A 24,445-nucleotide genomic window follows, 5' to 3' on the forward strand; every position below is an offset into this window, starting at 1 on the left:
CGCACAACTTCCAACACCAAATAGTACTTCAAAATAAACAAAATATATAGGCCGATGCAATCACAGCTTGCAGGATACAGATCCACTCAAATACTTGTAGGCAGATAGGTAATATGTTTTTTTTTTATTACCTTATGTTCGATGGAAATGTTGATATATCGACCGTCGATGGTTTTGCAGCCCTAGTGTAGAAAATGGAAACATCGGAAAATACTAGAGCTCCATAAAATACCAGATAGGCCATTTTGACTGTGTTTGTGTGTGTGTACCAATTAACCACCAACACAAATTTGTTGTTCTGTTTTTCAGATTAGATTTGTATTAAAGTGTAGTGGCCTACGACCACTGCTTCATTGATGATTTGTGTTTAAGAATGCAGATCAATAATAAGTAATTTTGTAGGCAAATTTATAAATTTCTATTAATTTACTATGATTTATTGCGCGTTAGAGGTTAATATGGAGTGGAGCAATAATTTAACAAATCTACTACTGCATCGTGTATTCAGCTTAGTAATAATATAAGAAACAAATTTAGCTGGCGAAAAAAGGGATGATTTTCGTATGGGAAACGATTAGAAATTGTGCTGGCTTTTTGTCCGCGAAATTTGTAGCCTGGCGAATTCTTGCGACTTAGTACTCAGAAAAGATAAATCGCACTATATAAACATATAAACATTTGTCATATTTACATATAATAAACTGCAAATTTGTTAGGTATATTTGCACATATTTTTATCTGAAAAATAATAAGCACGTAGTTACCAAATCGACCCGTATTGTGTCTCGACGGCTCTTCCCTCGTTCATCTTTGACCTTCCCGTGGGAAATCAACACCTCAGAAAGTTCCATGGGAATATTCCTATTTAATGGCGCGATCTTTTTGTGCTCCTTTGTTAACATCAACTATTTTTCTCTAATTTCGATCAACTGTTTCAAAACTGCTGGTAAAGTGACACATGATATTTAGCGATTATATCAGTAAAATAATAGCTATAATTTGTGTATTCAAAAAACTATATTTAGAGGAGCTTTTTCCGAAATATATACCAAAAAGGTTTAACAGCTTGGTTACATTTTCGAAATGAAACAATTTATTTATTAACATTATGAATATATAAGGCGAACATGAGTTTTCTATGGTTTATTATTGACTGTAAACAGGAATGCGGACTTGTAGCATCTGAAAGATAGTTACATTTTAGATTATATAAAGCAGTTTTTCGGTATAACTAGGAAATCATGTCTATTCACCTTGCTGGTCTTGTCGAACAGGGCACGGGCACGATCCTGTTGCAGACGATAATTGACAAATTTGTCAAAGATATAGCCGTGTTTTCGGGACTCGACCAAGATGCGATCCTCACCAACATCCAGGTTTATCTCGTGCGAGGAGACCTTTCGAATCGAAGAGACTTATCGTCAATATACATCATCATACAATATTATATGGTAAAAAGCTACATACACAATTCGGTAGGTAGATCTCGGCTTGGATTTCATGAACAGCATCAGCGCGGATCTGGGCACGTAGCTTGTACTGCAGCTCCGCCGTCTGGCGGATCTTCCTGATGGCAGCCGCATACTTGTCATCGATCTCCTGCACCAATTTCGAAGGCGCCTTCTGATCCTTGCCGGCTTCAATAGCGGCAAGTTTACCGGACAGGGATTGGACATGTTTCACATCAGCGTTGCGCACTCGATGCGAGACCAGGGTGCCCACAAACTTGCGATTGTTCAGGGTGATGATCTTTTCCATGGATATCTGTACGTTGTACTTCTCGCTGAGTGCCTCTGCGGCCAGCTGCTGAAAGAAGTTCTTGAAAAGCTGCGATTTCTGTATCTTGACCAAAAACTGTGGATTGATGGCAATGTCGCAGACATCGACGGTCTTGTCTGACCGATCCTTGGTGTGTCGCGGATCGGAGATGCTCATGGGCACACGAAACGAGCCCGGTGTCGGTGATTCCAGTATGGCAATCAGCTCCTCCTCGGTGACATCTTCGGGTGCTGGCACCTCCGAGGCCTGGCACACATTGATGAAGAACTTCTCAGTGCTGTTCACCTTGAAGCTCTTCATACAGAATCCTGACGAAAGCAAGATGGGACATTAGTGGTTTAATCGAAGGGGATATTACAGATATTATCTATTGGTTATTGGTTATTTGGTATGCACACTGCACATGAGTCAAGGTGGAGGGGAATTTTTATTCAGTTCTAATTCAATTTACAAATCGATTCTACGAGTATATAAAAATCTATGTGCATTTTAAAGGATAGGGGTATCTGCCATATCGTTTATTTCTTCATTGGCTTCTTTATGCCCGGATAGAGACGATTATGATCCGGCCAAGAGATTTCACTGATTGCCTGTGGGGTACATCGATAGAAAATAAATATCAGTTTGATTGGGGAATACTTTTTACTTTTTGGAACATACGTGGAGCTCATCAAAGGCCTGCTTGGCCAGCCAGTGGAACATGGGTGTCTTCCATTTTCTGGCATATGCATTGTGTATTGCTTTTCTTAAAGTTTTTGGAGGGTCCTTCAAGATTTCATGATATTTCGACCACATATAGACCATGCTACGGAGCTTGTACAGCCACAAATGGTTGGGCACACGCCGTATCAAGTTCTCCAGCTGCTCAATATTCTCCATCTTTAGATTTTGGAGGAAAGTACTGTCCATCAGCAAGAAAATGGCCCGCATGTTGCGCTGCACATTGAATGTGTTCTTCTCCAGTGCCACGTGTCCCAATTTTAAGACCGTGTTGACCACTTGCTCGGTGGTGTATCTTTTGTAGATTGGTATGAAGCGATGCTGCAGATTCCGGTTCTCGAATTTCTCCAGCACTTTGTTGATCTCGTTCCCACACCACTTGTAATCCGTCCACCAGCAGTCCCAGTCTTTGTAGCTCTTCGTACGATACAAAGCGGTCCATTCCTTGCGCATCCGATTGAGTTTTTGTTTTTTACCATATTGCCTGCCCCCGCCTCTTGTGTTTTCGGGCAACTCCAGTGAATCGGTGTCCGAGCTATCATCGTCCTCGTGGCCCTGCACAACTTTGCCATCCTCGTTGGCATAGACGTTCGTGTTGTAGTTGGGTGTTTGCTCGAAGAAGGTCACAGCATAGGACTCCGCCTCCTCCTGCGGCAACACTTGATCGAATGCGACATAGGGCAGCTTTCTGCCGCCGATAAGGAAACGCTTACCCTTGATGACTTTGCGTCGCTTGACCTCGCCACCAACGGGCAGCGCTTCCTCAGCGGTGCGCTTTTGTCCTGTAAAATGATGGGAAAACCCGGTGTTATATTCTGCAGACATATTCTACCCGAGGCGGAGGATGCAAGTCGGTTCGGTTCGTATCAGGGATAATCCAAATGGATTGGGAATAGGGAATTACTCCCTTGAAGAGCAGCTTCATATCTATTTAGCAGCTTTTTAACCCTTTAGGCGATGGAAGGAAACGATGGAAGGATTGAGCGAATGAGTGCCCCTTAAAGAGACATCAAAAGAAAAATACTTGTGCTCTTTAGAAAAGTTTGTTAACCAATTTGATTGTCTTCGAACCGTTTAAGGATTGAGTTGAGCTACAGCTCAAGGCTCCCCTAAACCGGACTGCATCCCTGCCGCACCTATTAATCATGCATTCTCGCATCATTCATCCCCAGTAAAAGTTTCAAGGGATACTCAACATTTACTGGCGATATCTGAAACGATTCTAGTTTTGGTTTTTTAACCTTACCAGCACGAGGGTTTGCCTCTGGCGGCTTGCCCGGCAATTTCCTGGCCCCTGGAGTGGCGGCGGCTGCTGGCTTCGGGACACCACCAGGATTGGCCAGATTCCTGACTGTCGTGGCCTCCTGGTTTGGGCCAGCCAAAGTGTTCTTGCCCACAGGGTTTCCACCTTTGACTGGTATGGTTGATTGATTTGGTTTTTTCTGATTCGGATTTGGATTTGGACCAGCGGTTGATCTGCCACTTCTGGCTACAGGGTTTGAATTTCTTGGTGGCTTTGCGGCACGATCTGCGGATGAATTTGTTCGGTTTTCATGGGAACCGCCAACATTGGCATTCCGCGTAGCCTCTCGTGGTTGATTGGAACGGTTTGCATTCCTGGCTGTGTTGCGTTCTTGATTGTGAGCATTTGGGTTGCGGTAACCACTGCCAGAGCGATCATTACGACGATCCATAGGACGACGTTGGTCTCCTCTGTCTTGATAGTCGATATCAACATTGACTTGATAATGATTTGGTTGGAAATCGTCACGGAAACTGTCAAACTCTCGCTGTGGAATCTGATTGAAATCGCCATCAAACTGGCGCCGCTGCTGATCGAAGTCGCCATCGTTCTCAAAGCGGTGATCGCCACCGAACTGAATTTGATTGGATTGAAAGGGTCCAGGTCCAGAGTCATTAAACATCATCTGATCACGACAATTGTCGTCGTCAACGAAGCGATCATTACGATCGATACGATCAATACGATCGCGTCCGTGTGCATTACGATCATCGTTGTTCAAATTGAAACGAAGCTCTCTGTTGTTCGGATCGTTGTTCAAATTGAAACGCAGATCTCTGTTGTTCGGATCGTTGCGCTCTAAGCTGCGATCAAAGTGATGAGAGCGCTCCGGCTCGCTGTTGTAGAAACGCCAATTTTCGTTCCGCTGTTCCTGTGGACGTCCAAAATTATCCGCCTGCTGCTGTCCACGAATTCGTTCTTCGTCCATAAACTGCCGGCCATCTCTGTCATCGTTGAAACGTGGAGCATCCCCAAGATCACGACAGTTGCCCTCAAAGCGGCGATCATTCGGACCAAAGTTATCTGGACTACGATCGCAAAAGTTGCCATCGAAATTGCGTTCGTTGTGATCGACCAAATCCGTACGTAGAATCGTTACTTGATCGTTGTGGAAAAAACGCTGGTAGTTGTTCCCAATTTGGGGGCGTCCCCCCATTTGTCTTGACTGCTGTTGCTGTCCCCCAAAGTTGGGCTCAGAATCGCAAACTTCTGTGTTTGGATTGCCCATAAAAATGGGTGGCCCCTGTGGACGATCAAAGCCATGCTGCTGGCGCTGAAAGTCGTCGTCGCGATCGATGTTCTGACGTTGGTTGACCAAAAAGGCATCAGGGCCAGGTCCGCGATTGGCGTCGTTGAAGCGTGGATCATTGAAGTCCGGCTGGCCGCAAAACTCTGCATCCATGCCACGATTGTTGATCTCAAAATTCTCATTACGATTGTTCGGAAAGCGATCTGGGTGATTATTCGGATAGGAATCATTGCGAGCGCCGTCGAAGTGGGGGGGACTGCACACATGGCTGGACATCTCCGTCAGATCTATACGTTCGACAAATCCTTGACTGTTGTCCCGACGTCCGGGTGGGCCTGGCTGCCTACGACCTGGAGGCACATGTGCCAGGCGACCTGTGACAGGCTCTACGCGACCGGGTGGGCCTGCACTATTGTTCCTGCGATTGGGGGGATTATTCTTTCCGCGAACTGGGGGACCAGCAGGTTTTCCGGGACTTGGAGGGCCGCGACCTGCGACAGGCTCTACGCGGCCGTGTGGGCCAGGTTTTCCGCGTACTGGTGGCAGTACCGCACTGGGACCTTGTGGAACAACCTGCTTCCGGCCTACTTGTGGGACAGGGTCAATGTGAACTGGCGGTACAGTCTTTCTGGGACCTGCTGCAGCAATCGGCTGGCCACGAGGAGGTATTGAGTCCATGGGAACTGTTGGGATTGCCGCGCCGGGACCTGGTGGTGCTCTGCGCCCCGATGGTACATTCTCTCTGGCACCAGAAGCATTCCGGCGTGTTGGTGGTACAATATCTCTGTGAGCAGGTGGAACAGCGTCGCTGCGATTATTCCTGCGTGCTGCTGGAACGTTGTCTCTGGGCCCCGAAGGAGCAGCATCTCTGCGACCTTGTGGAACATTCTCTCTGGGACCGGGTTGAACATCATTTCTGGTACCAGAAGGAACAGCTTCTCTGCGTCCAGGTTGGGCTTCATTGCGGCGTACTATTGGTGTATTTGCAGATGGAATAGCATCTCTGTGACCACCCCTGCGAGCTGGTGAAATATTGTCCCTAGGACCAAAAGGAACAGCATCTCTGCGTCCTGGTGATACATTATTCCTGCGACCTTGTGGAACGTTTATTCTTGGAGAAGGTGGACAATCATTCCTGCGACCATGTGGAACCGGTGGACTATCATTCCTGCGTCCTTGTGGAGCAACATCTCTGCGCCCTGGCGGGAAATTGTCATCCCGGCGGCCTGCCGGTGGCACATCATTCCTGCGACCTGGGGGTGGGCCAGCCTCTATTGGGCCTGATGGAAGGATCTCCCTGAGACCTGGTGCGCCCCTGGGACGGCCCCGAATATTATCATCGACATCTCGTGTGCGTGGACGTGATCGTTCAATCTGCTGCGGCGATATGTCGCGATTGTTGTGCCAGTTGATGTTGCGCGGCGGCGACGGTGTGCGTGGACGTGGACGACTCTGGATTCGATTCTGTTCGGACTTCTCCACCAGAGTGCCGATCGACTGAAGCACAACGGCATCAATTTCGGGCTGTGACTGTCGGTCGCCCAGTTCGACGCTCAAGCGATAGCGGCGCCGCTGGAAGTGGCGTAGATCGAAATTGGGCACCTCTAGGGTGCGCATGGCCAGGGCGTGTGCCACTGCCGGACTGGCGCCCAACTGGCGCAGGAACTGGCGACGACTGTCCAGCTCATTGCCGTCTATGTAAAAGTGTAGAGGGAGGGAAGGAAGAACTCTGGTTAAGACTAGTCACTGGGGTCTACTCCGGTCTACTCATTCAACGTTTCAATCAATAATTCAATTAAATGTAAATAAAATATAGTAAGCAAAACACTACAAAGCAAACAATTACAAATACACCAAATATACCCATTAAATCCGCCAATTTTGGGCGGCTGCCGCCCCACACAACCCTCTTTGAAGTAGATTTGTTTGTGGTTTTTAAGAGTCGGCAGCTCTTTCGGGCCTAAACTATTTCATCACATCTGGAAGTGTCTATTTGTGTGTATGTAGTATGTTGTTCACTCAATTCGAGAGGTACTGATTTATATTAAGAGATGGAGAGAGAAGAGAGAGAGAGAGAGAGAGTGTAGCCGGGCCGGCGTTATCTCTTGCCCATCGGCCATGACGGGGCATATACACAGTTAATCCCGGGTTTGCAGTGTGACCAGCTTTCACGCTTTTAACTGTAATTTCAAGCCGAGTTTTACATCTTTTTAATTGATCAAAGTCTGAGAGAGTGCGACGAGCACGCCGCTCCCTCTGTCTCTCTTGGCACCCGATATCTATCGCTGAGTTTTGTCTTCGGTTTCGTTTTTGTTTTACCCATATCTCTGCTCTCTCTTTATGGGGTTTATCTCTCTCTCGCGCTATAGGGAGGCTAGTATATGGGCGCTCTCCTTTGCGTGTGCTTTCGTACACTGAAATGCCAAACAAATAAGTTTGTCCGCAACGTTTGGCTGGCATTCAGTTAACTTTTCAGCTGGTTGCGAGCCGGTTCAGTTTCCGTTCATTGTGTGCCCCGCCTTTCATACTATTCGATTCTTCTCCCCCGCCGTATACGCAGAGGTAATTATAAGTGACATTTTGGTCGCATCGCATTGATTCTCTTGTACGTCCGTCCGTCCGCGAGGCGTAACAAGTGTGTGCGTGGTTTTTGTCGGCTGGTGCGTGAGTTTCGTTTCTATAAATTGTGAAATTATTTAAAACGTTTTCCCGCGCTCAAACATTTCTCCCGTTTTGGGGCCACAGCGGGTGAATCACGTACCAAATTGTTTGATAACAACAATTAGTGTTTGGTCATGCTTCAGGCGCAATTGTTTAATTGATACAAAAAAATTACAAAAATAATTAAATTGATATCGGCGAGGTTATTCGAATGAAATTACATAGTACAAATGGAGAAAATTTAATAGCTATGGCTAGATTTTTTGTAATTCGTGGTTGACGTCATGGGCAAACGCGTTTTTTACAGGCCTTGGAACCGATGGTATCTTTAGTAGCTTCGACAGATTCTGCTGGAGGCCGTGATAATCGGAATGGAAATTATATTGTTGTTGTTCGTAGAAGAGGAACAACAAACTAGAGCAAGTGTGAAGGCGATAAGAAACACGACAAGGATTATAAAGTGCAATTCAAAACTAGAGAGAGAGAGAGAGAGAGACTCTGAGTTCGCGTGGAGTGTGCTCCCAAAGAAGCATCGAGTATAAAAGCGCGATAAGAAGCCATTTCGTGACCAAAAACATATATAGATAGCGGGGAAACTGGTAAAAACAGTGAGCAATCGGGAAGAGGACTTCTTGAGGGCCAGGAAGATACTGCGATCCGCTTATCGCTTCGATCACAGACAAACACCGTCAAGTGCCCATAAATATTGTATATCAAGTAGCGTTGTTGACTAAAAAAGATGATGCAAGTGTACCTGTAAACAATATATCATATTCACCGGCTGAAAAGCAAACAAAATCAATACACAGCACGAAAATTGAGTTAAAATTTGCATTAAACAAGGAAGAGCCAGTGCTTTTATCAGACGACTCTTCGCGGGGGAGGTCAACCCAGCATCTCATCATGACAGTGCACAATTTCGTTAGATAAATTTCTTTAGGGAAAGCGAAAACATATGAAATTGTACATTTTTATCAAAAGAAGGGCAACAAAATGTATTTTGCTTATAAAATTATATAATTGCCTGTTGGAGAGGGGGAACAGGTTTTCGCTGCTAATTATATCAAAAATCTAATACTCGTTTTCAGCGGCTAGAATTTTATCTAAAGCCGAACGCTTAAAACACGCGTTGACGCGGCAAACAAGTTTTTAGCGCCCATAAAATGTTACTAACTCGCACACAGCCGCCTCAGACACCTTAAACTTCTCCTCCGGGGGTTTCGTGTGGTGGTCGCTCCAAGATTAGCCATTGTGTTTTGGGGAAAAACTAGTTTTTTGTTGCATATTCGTCATTGACAGTGACATAAAAAACTGTCGGCAACAGTGGAGTGGGAGGTGAGACCTTCACGACGGATTTCCCATTCCATTATCAACAAAAAAAGAAGATTACAAGATTATACCAAGTGGTGTGGTTCTTAACTAAACAGCCACTAAAGTGGACACATTTGGCCTGGGCTTTGTACAACTTAGCGCGCATTCACTGTTCTATTGTTAGGGGTACCGCGCGCGCAATCGATAGCGACAGGAGGGTGAAAGATGTCTATCTGAGAGACATGATTTCGCACTCGTAGAGATTAGCCCCACGGCCAGGTGTTAGATAAAGAGTAATTGTTCCCAATTAAACTGGTGTCATGCCTGGCCGGCAAGAATTTCGCACATTCTTGGGCTTCCACCGCCGGAAGGGAACTCTCCGGCCGGCAAGTCGGTCGGGCCGGGTCCACCACTCACCTGGTGTGGGTTGCACAATCAAAGCGTCCCGCGGTGGCGCCTGCTGCTGCTGCTGTATATTGCCAGATGGGTTGGCGCCCCCAAAGAACTGGTTAACATTATCCTCAAATTCATTCTGTGGACAAAGAAAACCGAGAGTTTAAATATTTTTGGCACGAAAAAAAAACCTTGTCTTCTTCTTCGCTGCGGTGTTTTTGGCTTACCCGAACAAAACGTAGATTCTGCTCGCGAAAACTGTCGCTGCCATCAATAAAATTAGTGCGGCGTGCCATGATTTTATTTTACTAAAGCTCGCTCGCTTAAATTAAAATCTAAATAATAAAGCGTAAAGTAACTTTGATTGTTTTTTACATGCACAATTTTTCCAAATTTAGAGCAGAGCTGGCAACTTGTCACAATTGAAGAAAGTGTGACCGTATGTGAATAGGGTAATAATGCCATATGTTGCCATCACTGTTGCCAAATTAGAGATTTTTTAGCTAGTTCTGGATATTATAATTCGGGCTATCTGAAAGACATATATATTTAGCTATGTTTCGGGATTTATTAAACAAAACTGTGTCCAACTGTGTCCGTGGGAATATACAAAAAAAAACCCCGAGACTGCCACAGCTATAAATGCTGCCACAACTATGAGGTGCTCTTAGAGGATAGTTTCTTAAAATTGGTGCAATGCGCTATATGAAATAGTTGTAAATGTATGAGAAAGCTACTTTTTTAAATCAGCTATTTGTTCTTCTTAAAATGTGTCAGCCCTGGTTACCATAGAAAATAATATACCAGCCGAAAAATACCAACAGCTAATTGTTGTTGTGCCGCTTGAGAACGGAACAGCTGGCTAAATTTGTTTTTTTTCTTTCTCTTATTATAGTTACGTCCCTAATCCCAAAAATTCTCACAAGAGGTGCACGTGGTGTAGGCACTAGACACGATCAGAAGCCATGGCGGAGGATATAGGTTCGCCGATGGACAGGTTCTGTGGATCCACATTCTGGGTGCGTCATAGATCTGCCGATCAAATTCCAAGAATCAATTAAATATTTCTCAATTGGTGTTGTGTGGTTTTGTAGAACTCCACAGAGACCTGGTATACAAAAAATCCGGACTTTACGCCCTGCTTCGAACAGACGGCCCTCGTGTGGATGCCCTGCGCCTTCTACTGGGCGTTTGTGGTCTTTGATTTCTATTATCTGAAGGCCAGCCTCGACAGAAACATACCATGGAACAAGCTGAGTGTGAGCAAGATGCTGGTGAATCTCGGACTGTTGGTGATCACAGCCCTCGACCTGATCATGGCCCTGGTGAAGAAGGGCGGCGACTCGGAGCTACCACTGTACGACCTTGATGTGTGGGGCCCCATCATCAAGTTTGCCACCTTCCTGCTGATCTTCATCTTCATACCGCTGAATCGGAAGTACGGCGTGCAGACGTCAGGCTGCCAGTTCATTTTCTGGTTCCTTTTGACCGTCCTCTCTATACCGCGCTGCCGCACGGAGGTGCGTGCCGCAGCGGATCGCAGCAAAATCGACGACTCGCAGCAGCCATCCGAATCGGACTTCTCCTGGGAGGAGTACATGTACGTGAGCTTCTTTGTGTCGTTCACGCTCTACTGCTGTATGCTGCTGCTCAATTGCTTCGCCGACGGCCAGCCCACTCAGACCAAGTACCAGCGAGGCGAGAACGAGATACCCGAACTGTCGGCCAGTTTCCTGTCGCGGATCACGTACCAGTGGTTCGATAAGATGGCCCTCAAGGGCTACCGCAATCCGCTGGAGGAGAAGCATCTGTGGGATCTGCGTCCTCAGGACAGCTGCTCCGAGGTGATGCCCATCTTTGCCTATCACTGGAACCAGAATGTGCGCAAAAACTACAAGGGCCGCTCCAAGGCGGAGCCCAAGGCGCAGTTCAGTAATGGCAATGTGACGTTCGAGAATCCGCATGGAGAGAAGACTGGACGCAAGAAGGGCATGGCCAGTATTATGCCGCCAATTTACAAGTCCTTTGGTGGCGTCTTCCTGTTCGGAGCCCTCATGAAGCTCATCACCGACACCCTGACATTTGCCCAGCCGCAGGTGCTTAGTCTGATCATTGGCTTTGTGGAGGACCAGAGGACCGATCCCCAGCCCGAATGGAAGGGCATCCTGTTCTCCGTTACGCTCTTCGTCCTGGCTGCCGCCCAGACCTTCATTCTTGGCCAATACTTCCATCGCATGTTCATTGTTGGACTGCGCATTCGCACGGCTCTCATCAATGCCATCTATCGCAAGGCCCTGCGCATCTCCAATGCCACCAAAAAGGAGTCCACTGTCGGCGAGATTGTCAACCTGATGGCCGTGGATGCTCAGCGTTTCATGGAGTTGACCACGTACCTGAACATGATCTGGTCGGCGCCCCTGCAAATCGGTTTGGCTCTGTATTTCCTGTGGCAGCAATTGGGCCCGTCTGTGCTCGCCGGTCTGGCTGTGATGATCATACTCATTCCGGTGAATGGCGTGATTGCCAGTCGCATCAAGACCTATCAGATACGTCAAATGAAGTACAAGGACGAGCGCGTCAAGCTGATGAATGAGGTTTTGAGTGGCATTAAGGTGAGTCCGAGTCCCAGTGCTATATAAAGATATATCTCTAACGTTGTGTATTCCTGAATGAAGGTCCTCAAGCTGTATGCCTGGGAGCCGAGCTTTGAGAAGCAAGTGCTGGACATACGTGACAAGGAGATAGCCACTCTACGATCGACGGCCTATCTGAATGCTAGCACATCCTTCCTCTGGTCATGTGCCCCCTTCCTGGTAAGATATGCGCCCCGTACCCGACGGGCCACACTTTGAAATCTCGTTACAGCAGCAGCCAGTGCGCCGCCGGTCAATTGTTGGACTTGGACTAATCTTGGAACTATCCGAATGTGTCTATATACAATATCTAAAAAACAAAAGGTTTCCCTGGTCACATTTGCCACTTACGTGTTGACCAGCGAGGCGAATCAGCTGAGCGTCGAAAAAGTGTTTGTCAGTCTCGCATTATTCGACATCATGAAAATCCCGCTGACCGTCTTGCCTATGCTGACTGTTGACATAGCCGAGGTAAAGGCTATGATGATGATATGATGATGAAGGAAGCGGCACGAACATCTTTTCCTAATCTTCGGCTATGGTGCATACAATCGACTCCAAATCCATACCAAAAAAACCAACCAACCAAAATCAAAACTTATGAATTCAAATGCAAATCCTTTAAACAATCTCGTGTATTATCTTTTAGGTTTCATTAGTCACATTTGCCACTTACGTTCTAATCGATGAAAATAATGTGCTTGATGCCACCAAAACCTTTGTCTCATTATCATTATTCAACATTCTTCGTTTTCCGCTAACAATGTTGCCCATGCTGATCACCAACCTGGTGCAAGTAAGTTTAATCCCAATTGCAATATCGCCTAATCCGATCACAGCGGTGGCCCCCATGGATGGGATGGGTTTCCACAACACTTTGATCTCCCTCCCCGGGCCACCATTGTGATCGATTCGACTACTGTGCCGTTCTTGTGATTGTGATTTATGTTTATTTTACTGAATTTGATTTCTTTTTTTAGCCGAAAACAAATTTACATACCCCAACGTACACTCCTCTCACCACTGATCCGATCCTGAGATCCCTAGATCCTCAAACCGTTTTCTAAAGCTCCTATTTCATCTTATTCATTCTCTGGGATTCACAATTGTCCGAAACAAACCAATTCCGATTTTCCACATACTTTTTCTGGTTGTGGGTCTCTGCCTTTTTCATTGGAATTTGAGTTTTATGGGTTTTTTTCTGATATCTCTTGCAGGTTGTGGGTAGTATTTCTAGGGGAAGGGAATATTTGATTAGGCATGATTGTCCGTTCATTTATTCTATTAAATCTTACCGGAAATTTAATTCCCATTATCGTAAAGGAATGAACTGGGAAGCAGGGAAACAAAACCCCTATCAGCTAAACTCGAGTCTAGCATAAATGTTGTCCCGTCATGTACACGACATGCATGTTGTTTTTAAATTCCTTCGCATTCGCTTGTACCTGTCGAATCGAGCATAATTGAATTGTGTCATTCAAAACAATGTATTTTGTTTTTCTTAACATTCTCGGGAATTCTTTTAGGCACTTTTCGCTTGTACATCTCGAGTCGAGCATCAATGTTCCGTTTGAAATGATATTAAAAGATCTCATTTAGATTAAATTAGTGAAGATTTCCCTTTTTTCTGCGAATTTAAAGCCCCCATTCCTTATCCCTTAAATACTCGTCGTTCTGCAGGGGGTATATAATTGCCTCGGCAGATGTCGGGGATACCACGCATTCATTAAATTCTGGACTGGGGCATTTCCTTCCCAACTCTCCCCCTCTACAAACCGCCCATCTACTAACCCCCTTCCGTGTGAAAACTTCTGTGTATTGTGGCAGCATTTCTAATCGATTTCCTTTTCCATGTATGGATCGATAGACGCAAGTTTCTGTGAAGCGTATAAACAAGTTCCTGAACAGTGAAGAACTTGACCCCAACAGCGTGCTCCATGATTCCTCCAAACGTAAGTGAATGCAAAATACCCAAGGATTTATATATAAAGGGTTTTCTTGAATTCCAGCCCATCCCATGAGCATTGAGAATGGCGAATTTTCGTGGGGCGATGAGATTACGCTTAGAAACATCAACATTGAGGTGCGTAAGAGCAATCTGGTGGCCCTGGTGGGCACCGTCGGCTCCGGTAAGTCCTCGGTGGTGCAGGCCTTCCTCGGCGAAATGGAGAAGCTTGCGGGCGTTGTCAACACGGTGGGCAAGATGGCCTATGTGCCCCAGCAGGCGTGGATTCAGAATGCGACGGTCCGTGACAACATCCTCTTTGGGCAGCAGTACGACCGGAAGCGCTACAACAAGGTGATCGATGCCTGCGCCCTGCGTGCCGATATCGACATTCTGTCGGCCGGAGATCTCACGGAAATCGGTGAGAAGGGCATTAATCTCTCAGGTGGCCAAAAGCAGCGCATCTCCCTGGCCAGAGCGGTGTATTGCGATGCAGATCTCTATCTGCTGGACGATCCCTTGAGTGCCGTCGACTCGCACGTAGGCAAACACATCTTCGAGGAAGTGATCGGACCGAAGGGACTCTTGGCACGCAAATCTCGCATTTTGGTCACGCACGGTGTCACCTTCCTGCCGCAGGTGGACAGCATATATGTGTTGAAAATGGGCGAGATCAGTGAAAGTGGTACATTCGATCAGCTCGTGAAGAACAAGGGCGCCTTTGCCGACTTCATTATCCAGCATCTGCAAGACGGCAATGCCGAGGAGGAAGAGCTCAATCAGATTAAACGCCAAATCTCTAGCACCGGTGATGTCCCTGAATTGCTTGGAAGTGTCGAGAAGGCCATTAAGCTGGCGCGCACTGAAAGCCTGTCGGATTCCATGTGAGTACAGGGGACCTTTTGTTGAGCCATGGCATTCGTAATCCCAATGTTTTTGTTTTTTTGTCTGCAGTTCGGTTACCTCTGCCGACAGTCTGATGGGCACTGGCAGCGGCGGCAGTCTGCGACGTCGCACCAGGCGCCAGAACTCGCACGATTCCGTTGCCTCGGCCGCTTCGCTCAAGAAGAAGCAGGAGGTCGAGGGCAAGCTCATCGAGACGGAAAAGTCCCAGACTGGGGGCGTCGACTTTGCCGTCTACAAGCACTACATCAAGAGCGTTGGCATCTTCCTGTCGGTGGCCACGCTCGTGCTGAACTTTGTATTCCAAGCATTCCAAATCGGCTCCAATCTGTGGCTAACCAAGTGGGCCAACGATGAGAATGTTGGCAACGATACGGGACTCAGGGACATGTACCTCGGTGTCTATGGCGCATTCGGTTTCGGTCAAGGTGAGTCCATTGTGATTCGATCGCTGTTTATATATTGAAAAACGTATTTGTTTCATGTTCGTTTGTCCATTTTGTGGTTTATTTTTGCTTAAGTTTATGTCCTAGTTGTGCTTCCTTTTTGGTTTATGTTTGTTTTCGTTTATTTTGTACATTTTATGTTTGGTGTTTGGGTTTTTTCGTTTATGTTTTGATGCTTCTTTTTATTATTGCTTCTTACTTTGGCGCCGAGAGAACACATGCTGCTCAGCTACCTTCTAGACAGCCTCCTAGCCCCACTGCCCTCTTTCCTCAAACAATTAACCCCCAACCACACTTTGGCTTGAAACAACACAAAACACAGAACACGCTTAGAACACTCCAACACAAGATTATTGCGAATGCGCTGCACGGCTTTCACACACTAGGCTTTCAATATATGATAATTATCCCTAGCCATATGATGGATATATAACACTAATTTTTCTGCACTCAAATGTTCTGAATTTGCGGTACAGGATCTAATCGATTAATCGGAACCTGTTATCGTAGCTCAGAACATTCACCCAAACTAACGGTTCTCCTTTTGTCTGTGTGTGTGTGTGTGTGTGAGCGTACAAATAATTTATCCGATATTCTCCCTCCCCCGCTTCCTACCGACACCAACAACAAAATTATCGACAACAACAACAACAAACAATCGAACACACAATCGTAGTGTCAGTGAATTTCTTCTCATCATTGGCCATTTCATTGGGTTGTCTCGAGTGCTCACGGTCCTTGCATACAACGCTCTTGTACTACAACTTACGCTGGCCGATGGAACTGTTCGACACCACGCCGCTGGGACGCATTGTTAATCGATTCTCGAAAGATATCGATACCATCGATAATGTATTGCCATTCAACATACGTGTCGTCTTGGGCCAGGGCTTCATGGTAAATGATGATAATGATGATGATGATGATACGATGCCACTCAAAATGGCACTCGATACTAAGAATTAATCCTTGCACGACACCAAACAACAACAGAGGGATAGCCTTACTATCAATCATCGATCATGGTTCGGCCTGCTCATCATGCATTATCCAACACGAATACTACCACAATTACTACTAATCATCGTCGTTGGGCAATCGTTTTGTCGGGGTTTACCTGTTTGGGTCACTAATGGATCTAATGTCTGTCAATCTTCCACTTCTCAAAGTTATAACCGGATATTTCTCCACCCTGATACTGTCGCTGGGCTGTGTGTACAGTGCCCAGTATATGCACAGTATCCTAATCCATGCCACGTTGCGTTGGCCCATGGAGATGTTCGATATCACGCCTCTGGGCCGAATTGTTAATCGATTTTCCAAGGATATCGATACCATTGACAATACCCTGCCCCTCAACTTGCGCGTCGCCGTGATGCAAGTGTTTTTGGTAATTATCTGTAGGGTGCTCCGATCCCATCTTCCCCCATCCGATTTTTCTCTTCAAATAGCTGAGTAGGTCAGGTCCCCTCCGTAGCGTATCAAAAGTTCTCATGCCCTGTGTCTGCGTCCGCTGAAAATGCTTCCAATTAATCCTTCGATTAGCCTAAAAATTGATTATTATTTTCCAGTTATTACGTACTTTTTCTGCTCACTCACGCTGGCCCTTGGCTGCATATTCTGCTCCAAGGAGCTGCACGAGCGACTCCTGCACTTTGTGTTCCGCTGGCCCATGGAACTGTTCGATACCACGCCCCTTGGGCGCATTGTCAATCGATTCTCGAAAGATGTCGATACCGTTGACAATGCCCTGCCCATGCTGTGGCGCATGGTCATAAGTCAAGCCTTTGCGGTAAATGTTCAACCAATAAGCAGTGCGTTTCAAAACTATAAGGCAGCCAATAGGAATCTATAGTCAATTATAAATCGAACCGATTTTTTATCGAGTAAATTTTTCAATCTTTCAACTGTCTTATGGCTATGAAACGCATTGTACTCTCCACATTCCTTCCCAACAATCATCATCGAAGAATCTGAATCTCAGAGGAACAAAGTTCCTCAAACGTTTTCGAATTTGGGCTAAGAAAGTTAAGCAAACAGGAAGCTCTTGTACATACATGTATATATCGTAGCTAGTGACTAGACTGTACCTAAAATATCTTGCCGAGACTGTACATACACTAGAAAAATACTATTGCAATTGGAATTCCTGGCACTGTAACCAAAACCCCAGCATCCCCCCGTATAAAACCACTGCACGTTTCGCGAAGTAACAGCAAATTTGACACTAACTCCAATCCTATCAATGTGATCACTAACTTTCCGGGACCTTACACCTACTATCCGGCGTACACTTGTAGCAAAAAAAGAGACAAACATGAGCATGAACAACAGAGTTGTATTACGATAAGTATGTGGCTAAAACGTTTTTACGATTCATGCAGTGGTAGCTAAATATTTTTCGGGACTGGCCCTGGCAATGGGCGGCCTGCACTGTTCAGCGGAGATCTTCAGCAGTCTGCTGAACAGAGGCCTCAAATGGCCGATGGAACTGTACGATACGACGCCAATAGGTCGCATAATCAGTCGCTACTCCAAGGATATCGACACGGTGGACAGTGCGCTGCCATCGTTGTTCGCCATGTTGTTGAACACATGTTTCGGGGTAAAGAATGAACCTTACAAATTGCTCAAAAATCCCAACGCACACCCCCAAACCGATGGCGCATTGGCCCGCAACGTAACACCCAGCTGTACAAAGAAAATACTAACCGAAACAAAATTCTGCAATCTAATACACAACCACCTAACATGCATCCTTCCTACTTCAGTTTCAGCTTCACTTACCGCTTCATCCATATACTAAACAAAAACAAAACCAAAAAACAACCTCATTTGGAACTCGAAAATGCCTTTACTTGATGTGAGAGAGAGTGTCATGTGTGAGCAAGCCCTAAAGGGAACTGATCATTAATTAAGCATAATCCAAGCCTTAACCAGGGGTTATGGTCTCCTAAACACACTCTGAAGATCGCCCTAGTCTCAGAGCCCTTAATTTGTAAGCCTTTTAGGTGACAGAGAGCTAATGCAGTAGGAGATCGATCGCCTCATCCAGATAGCCATTTAGAAACCCGAACGATACCCATGTCATTGACAATCCTTTCCGATTCAATCCAATCCATCCAATCCGATCCGTTCCTCGGTTCGAATCGCAGGTGTGTTAGCCTACGCTGCGGTCGTGGTCGTCTACATGGGCGGCTTCAAGGCGGCCAAGGTGATACATAATGAGCTCCTGTATGTGATCATACGGGGCTCCGTGTGCCGCTTCTTCGATGTGACTCCGCTGGGACGTCTCTTGAATAGTTTCAGCGGTGACATGGAAATCGTCGACGAAGAGTTGCCCGCCACCCTGGACTCCTTTATGACCTTCATTTGGATGGTATTTGCACATATACTTTTACCTTACCTTACCTTTTTCCAGTTCTCTCCGTTCTCCCAGTTATTATTCTTATAAAGAATATATTTTTCTTTGGTTTGTAGCGAATTATTATGAGTTATGGTTTGTACTGGCACAAGTTTTCGATCTAAGACTTATACATTATGAACTCAACTCTCTCTTCCATGAACACTCCGCTATCTACTATCTACTATCTCTTTGAATCAAAAACAAATCAATTCGAATCATTCAACGAAAGTCAGGTCTCTGCAATTATGGCGCCGCCATAACACTCTTCACATGCACCCTACATGCCTCATCCAGAGTATTCCATCGACTGTTTAACAATCTCATGCACTGTCCGTCAGAGTTTTTTGATATAACGCCCAAGGGTCGCATATTGGATCGCTGCTCGAACGATATCCACTGTTTGGACCTGGTAATGCCGATCAATATACGAATGGTCCTGAGCACAGGGTTTCAGGTAACCCCCACCGAAAGTATCGTTTGCCTTCGTTACTCTTCAGTTCAAAACGTTAAAGAAATCTTGTTTCCGTTCCTTACACTAACCCAAGTATTGGTCCCTTAACACCTCAATGAGTGTCCTGATTTGGTCCTAAACTTACACAAATATTTAGTACAAGTTCTGTCCAACACAAATTTCTAAACACTATCCCTCGATATCCGCAGTCGTTGCCTATGTAGGTTGTGTAGTTCTCGTTTACCTTGGCGGCCTGGCTGCCGCCCAGAAATTGTTTGCCCATCTATTCGGTCGTATACTGCATGCCCCGCAATCATTTTTCGACATCCAGCCGCGGGCCCGAATACTCGATCGCCTGGCAAACGATATATACAAACTGGACTTGGTATTGCCAGAACTAACACGCGTCTTTAACTCGCAAGCGTTCCGGGTATGTTCTCCGTGACTAACCTACACACTAATCTAAGACCAACCCGACTAACAAACTAAATGATACCCATCATACTCGTAGCAATTTGAGGCTTTCTCCGGTACTCTATACCCCTAGAAAGTTGCTTGTATATATACAACATAAGATAGTTTGACTGGAGCGGGAGCATGTTTTCTACTCGTTCAAAACTCATCTCTTAACTTAAGATTCTATACCTTTTTTCCTGTGGCTGTCGCTCTCTCTCTCTCTTAATGGTGACCCCGACTGAGCCCTCATTCGGGGTTAGATCGTTGTCCGACTCGAAGAGACCTTCTCGAGCACTGAACTTTGTTGTCTGGATTGCGAAGCAATCGAAATCAGAGTCTAAACCAGAATTTTAATCAAACATCCATCCCGAATTGACAAATCGCAGGTATAACGTCATTCTTTTCGGACCTGGCCCCGGCCCTGGGCACATTGCACGCGGCCAGTGTGCTCCATACGATGCTCCTGGGTAACGTAATGCGTGCACCCATGAATATGTTCGATACGACGCCGGTGGGTCGCATTCTGTCCCGATTCTCGAAAGACGTTGAATCGGTTGACCAGAAAATGCCGCAGGTCATAAATGATTGTATCTGGTGTGCGTTTGAGGTAATTGTTGCGTCCCAAGTCGGCACTGCATAGTCTTCAAATTGCTACAAAAAGAACTTCCACAATTTAACCCAATCAAAAATTCACAAGAAACTAACAAAAAACCCACCCATTGGCGGCGCCCCACAAAGACTCTCCCCCCCACAAAAAAACCTCTCCCATCAAGTATTGGCATTCGATCCCAATATGTACTCCATCATCTCGATCTTCCAACTAACCCTCAGCACCTCTCCGCACACTCGACCGACATTTACTGCCCGAATTTCGTATATTAATATCGTTTTGCTGTGTTGTGTTGTTTTGGATAGGTTCTGGCTACCATTGTGGTTATTAGCATGTCCACGCCCATTTTCCTGGCCGTGATCGTGCCCATCGCCCTGCTGTACTACTTCGCTCAGCGCTTCTACGTGGCCACCTCCCGACAGCTGATGCGTCTGGAGTCCGTCTCACGTTCCCCGATCTACTCGCATTTCGGCGAGACCGTGACTGGAGCCCCCACCATTCGTGCCTACAACGTCGGCGATCGGTGAGAGTCTTTAGAATGGAAATGGAGGGAACGGACTGAATTTAATGTTCGATATTTTCACAGTTTCATTGAGGAGTCCGATGCCAAGGTGGACAAGAACCAGGTGTGCAAGTATCCCTCGGTGATAGCCAACCGTTGGCTGGCCATCCGCCTGGAAATGGTCGGCAACCTGATCATCCTATTCGCCTCGCTCTTCGCCGTGCTGGGTGGACAGACCGATCCCGGCCTGGTGGGTCTTTCGGTGTCGTATGCCCTGCAGGTGACACAGACCCTCAACTGGCTGGTGCGCATGAGCTCGGACATTGAGACGAACATTGTGTCCGTGGAGCGCATCAAGGAGTACGGAGAGACCAAGCAGGAGGCTGCCTGGGAGCTGGAGCAGGACAAGGACAAGCCCAAGCACTGGCCCGAGGAGGGACGCGTCGAGTTCCAGAACTTCCAGGTGCGCTATCGCGAGGGCCTAGACCTGGTGCTGCGAGGCGTCAGCTTCAACATCACCGGCGGCGAGAAGGTCGGCATTGTGGGACGCACAGGTGCCGGTAAATCCAGTCTGACGCTGGCATTGTTCAGGTAAGATTCATCTCTGACTCTCCCACGACTCTGTCTAACCTTCTCTGTGGCTTGCAGAATCATTGAGTCTGCCGGCGGGCGCATCATGATCGATGGCGTTGACATCGCTGGCATGGGTCTGCACATGCTACGCTCTCGCCTGACCATCATTCCCCAGGACCCTGTCCTCTTCTCTGGCTCTCTGCGCATCAATCTCGATCCCTTCGAGATCAAAACCGATGACGAGATCTGGAAGGCCCTGGAGCTGTCCCACTTGAAGTCGTTTGTCAAGAGTCTGACTGCGGGTCTCAATCATGAGATTGCCGAGGGCGGCGAGAATCTCTCGGTGGGTCAACGCCAGCTGGTGTGCCTGGCGCGTGCCCTGCTGCGCAAGACGAAGCTCCTGGTTTTGGATGAAGCCACGGCTGCTGTGGATCTGGAAACAGATGATTTGATTCAGGTAAAGACCTGGGGCCCACTAAAATGGGAGTTCCTAGTAACATTCGTGTATTTATAGAAAACAATTCGCACGGAGTTCAAGGAGTGCACTGTCCTGACGATTGCCCATCGATTGAACACCATTCTGGACTCGGACAAGGTGATTGTGCTGGACAAGGGCCAGATCACCGAGTTCGCCTCGCCCACAGAGCTGCTGGACAATCCCAAGTCGGCCTTCTACAGCATGGCCAAGGACGCCAATCTAGTTTAAGGATCTACGAATGTCAAAACGTCCAACCACGAAACTCATTTGAAGGTGTCTGCCCCCTGAATCAATCAAACCCCAAGCAAAAAGAACCCTAGCAATAGATGTAGTAGATGTACTAACTAATTCATTGAACGGTAGCTTTAAATCAATCAATTGGCAATTGGCAATTGGCAAATGGCAACTGGCAACTGGCTCTACCTCATGGCTAAAAATGTAGCGGCAGCAACTAGAAACAAAGCAAACGGAAACAAATATGAAACAGAAACCAGAAAGAGATGAAAACCAAGAGATAAGCAAATACCAACTAATGTTCATAGCTTAAGCGAAAAACCCCCCCCCACATTCAAAAAGGAAAACCAGTTGTGTCTTCGTCGGTTACTTAATAACTCTTATGTGCGTCCTTTTTTTATTTGTATGTAATATAACAGTATGTATGTATTTACATAGTCAAGTCGCGTATTTTTGTATTGTCTATTGTACTTAGTTTTCTAAAACAACAACACAACCGATGGAAACTTGAGGAAAGTTCAAGGAAAACTCTTATGTATGCCACGTATTTATGTACTTAAAATAACTGCAAGTGAAACGAAACTCTCACTCAAGAATTTTCTGCCTTCAACTGATGCAATCAGTTAGTTAACGGTCAATGTAGTTAAAACAATCTTGAAACTTTTGTAAAATGTATACTTAAATAATCTAATAAACTAATGGGTTGACAAATGAAACCCAGCCAAAATCCCACTGAAAAACGATGGTAGTTTGGTATTTTGGTTGGGTCACAGCGGGATATACAGTCGAACTTCCATATAGCATATATCAGAGACCAAAAAAGTACGTTATACGGAACTTCTGGTAGGAAAATTCGACTGTAGATTGTAGATTTATTTAAATGGGTTTCCTTAATACCCTCTTAAAATACTAATATACCTGAAATACCTTAAAATACCTGGAAATACTCAAAATAATCCCCCATTAAGTGGGTTCCCTTAAGAGGGTATTAATGGGGGATTATTTTGAGTTCTAAGAAGCCTAGATGGAAATTTCTACAATTTAGAAATCACATCCTTGTTTCCTAATGAAACACAATTGGGGTATTTAAAATATTTTATATATTCTCTATAAGAAAAAGAAATTTATTGTGTTTTTATGAGTCTTCTACATTCAAAGATTATCTAAACTACGTATAAATATACCCATTTGCCAAACAAACCTTTCTTCTTAAGCGTATTTCTACTTATTCATTTTAGTTAAATCATATTTTAATGACTGCCATCTTAAAAGTTCCACTCATATTTCCAAAGGAATAAATTTGGATTACTTTATGGATTTTTAAGTAAGCTTTAAGGCAGAAAAGATTTCCTTAAATTTGTTAAAATAACGACAGTAAAAAGGTGTCTTGTACAACACTTAAAACATGCTTTGGCGGGGCTGCCAACTCCATGCGATTTTTCGATAGGACACCAAAACTATTGCTCTAGGAATTGGCGCCAAGAAAGGAATTTAAACCAGAAGAGCCACATCGATAGAGCTGACTATTGTAGAAAGAATTTATATGAATAAAGGCTGTATTTTCGGTCCAAATGGGGATATAATAAATAATAAAATGGGAATAAATTAATGGGAATATTTAAACAGGTTATATGTAGATTAAATCAAAATAATATTTCGAGGTCTGTTGGGAAGCAGGGGCTCTGACACGAGGCTCTGACACCTATACCCTATCTAGTCCTATCTTGACCTGTCGTTAATATTTGGAACCAAAGCCTACAATACGGTGCGAAGCAGTGTTTACCTCTATCCTATCTTGTCCTATCTTGTCCTATCTAGTCCTATCTTGTCCTATCTTGCCCTGCCTTTAATACCTAGACAAAAATGAGAACTTTATTACATGTCTTTGATGAAATTTGTTTAGTTTTGTGAATCAAACAACAAACCTTTAATCTCATATTAGAAAAGTGCATTTTGTAAACCTAAATCACTTTCGCAAGCCACCCACGTGTATTCGGGTATCAAAGGGCACTGCCAATTATAAATTGAAATTATATAAGTGAAAATCCGACAACAGCCTACGGCCCAGCTGCGGGATTTGTTTCAGCTCAAAAACTTAATGAAACCCCACAGTCAAAGGATTAATAATATTACAGAAAATAGTCTTGTTGTCATCTCAGCAATCCTGCCAATCCTGCTCTCGATTGCGAGAGCCAAAGCCTTTGACAGTTTAAAGATTTTCTCTCATATTTCCATTGACTAATGTGTGGCCGGGACCGAGTCATAAATAATGTTTATAAACCACCCAAAAAGCAGTGTCCAAGCATTTTGGAGACAATTTCAAGGAACTTATTACCCAGCCAGTGACACAGATACTCGCACTAGGGTGTGGAGTGCGTACAATATATATTTA

General features: G+C 45.5%; 2 protein-coding genes across 4 annotated transcripts; one reads left to right on the forward strand and one right to left on the reverse strand.

The window, feature by feature from the left end:
• Positions 1–1,128: 1,128 nt before the first annotated feature.
• On the reverse strand, positions 1,129–9,729 carry LOC6603035 (PIH1 domain-containing protein 1). 2 transcript variants are annotated; one of them, XM_026987235.1, is made up of 5 exons: positions 9,644–9,727; positions 9,441–9,555; positions 1,468–2,087; positions 1,254–1,397; positions 1,129–1,182 (listed from the first exon to the last, which is right to left on the reverse strand). In XM_026987235.1, exons 1-5 carry the CDS (start codon positions 9,710–9,712, stop codon positions 1,147–1,149), a joined length of 984 nt encoding a protein of 327 aa, XP_026843036.1. In that variant the 5' UTR covers positions 9,713–9,727; the 3' UTR covers positions 1,129–1,146. The 2 variants fall into 2 exon arrangements, with proteins under 2 accessions (XP_026843036.1, XP_026843035.1); XM_026987234.1 differs by lacking the exons at positions 1,129–1,182; positions 1,254–1,397; positions 1,468–2,087 and adding exons at positions 2,133–2,369; positions 2,440–3,281; positions 3,746–6,745 and having other exon boundaries at positions 9,644–9,729.
• Positions 7,516–22,805, forward strand: LOC6603032 (multidrug resistance-associated protein 1). Of its 2 annotated transcripts, XM_026987237.1 has the most exons (13): positions 7,516–7,613; positions 10,312–10,435; positions 10,511–12,028; positions 12,092–12,229; positions 12,699–12,845; positions 13,917–14,001; positions 14,059–14,878; positions 14,949–15,325; positions 18,499–18,722; positions 20,572–20,789; positions 20,853–21,359; positions 21,417–21,798; positions 21,856–22,805. In XM_026987237.1, the coding sequence occupies exons 2-13, from the start codon at positions 10,382–10,384 to the stop codon at positions 22,045–22,047; spliced, it is 4,662 nt and encodes a 1,553-aa protein (XP_026843038.1). In that variant the 5' UTR covers positions 7,516–7,613; positions 10,312–10,381; the 3' UTR covers positions 22,048–22,805. The 2 variants fall into 2 exon arrangements, with proteins under 2 accessions (XP_026843038.1, XP_026843037.1); XM_026987236.1 differs by lacking the exons at positions 18,499–18,722; positions 20,572–20,789; positions 20,853–21,359; positions 21,417–21,798; positions 21,856–22,805 and adding exons at positions 17,728–17,948; positions 20,043–20,063 and having other exon boundaries at positions 7,527–7,613.
• Positions 22,806–24,445: the final 1,640 nt, after the last annotated feature.

Source organism: Drosophila persimilis, unplaced genomic scaffold, assembly GCF_003286085.1.
Source record: "Drosophila persimilis strain 14011-0111.01,24,50 unplaced genomic scaffold, DperRS2 tig00000124-arrow-pilon, whole genome shotgun sequence".
NCBI lineage: Eukaryota > Metazoa > Arthropoda > Insecta > Diptera > Drosophilidae > Drosophila > Drosophila persimilis.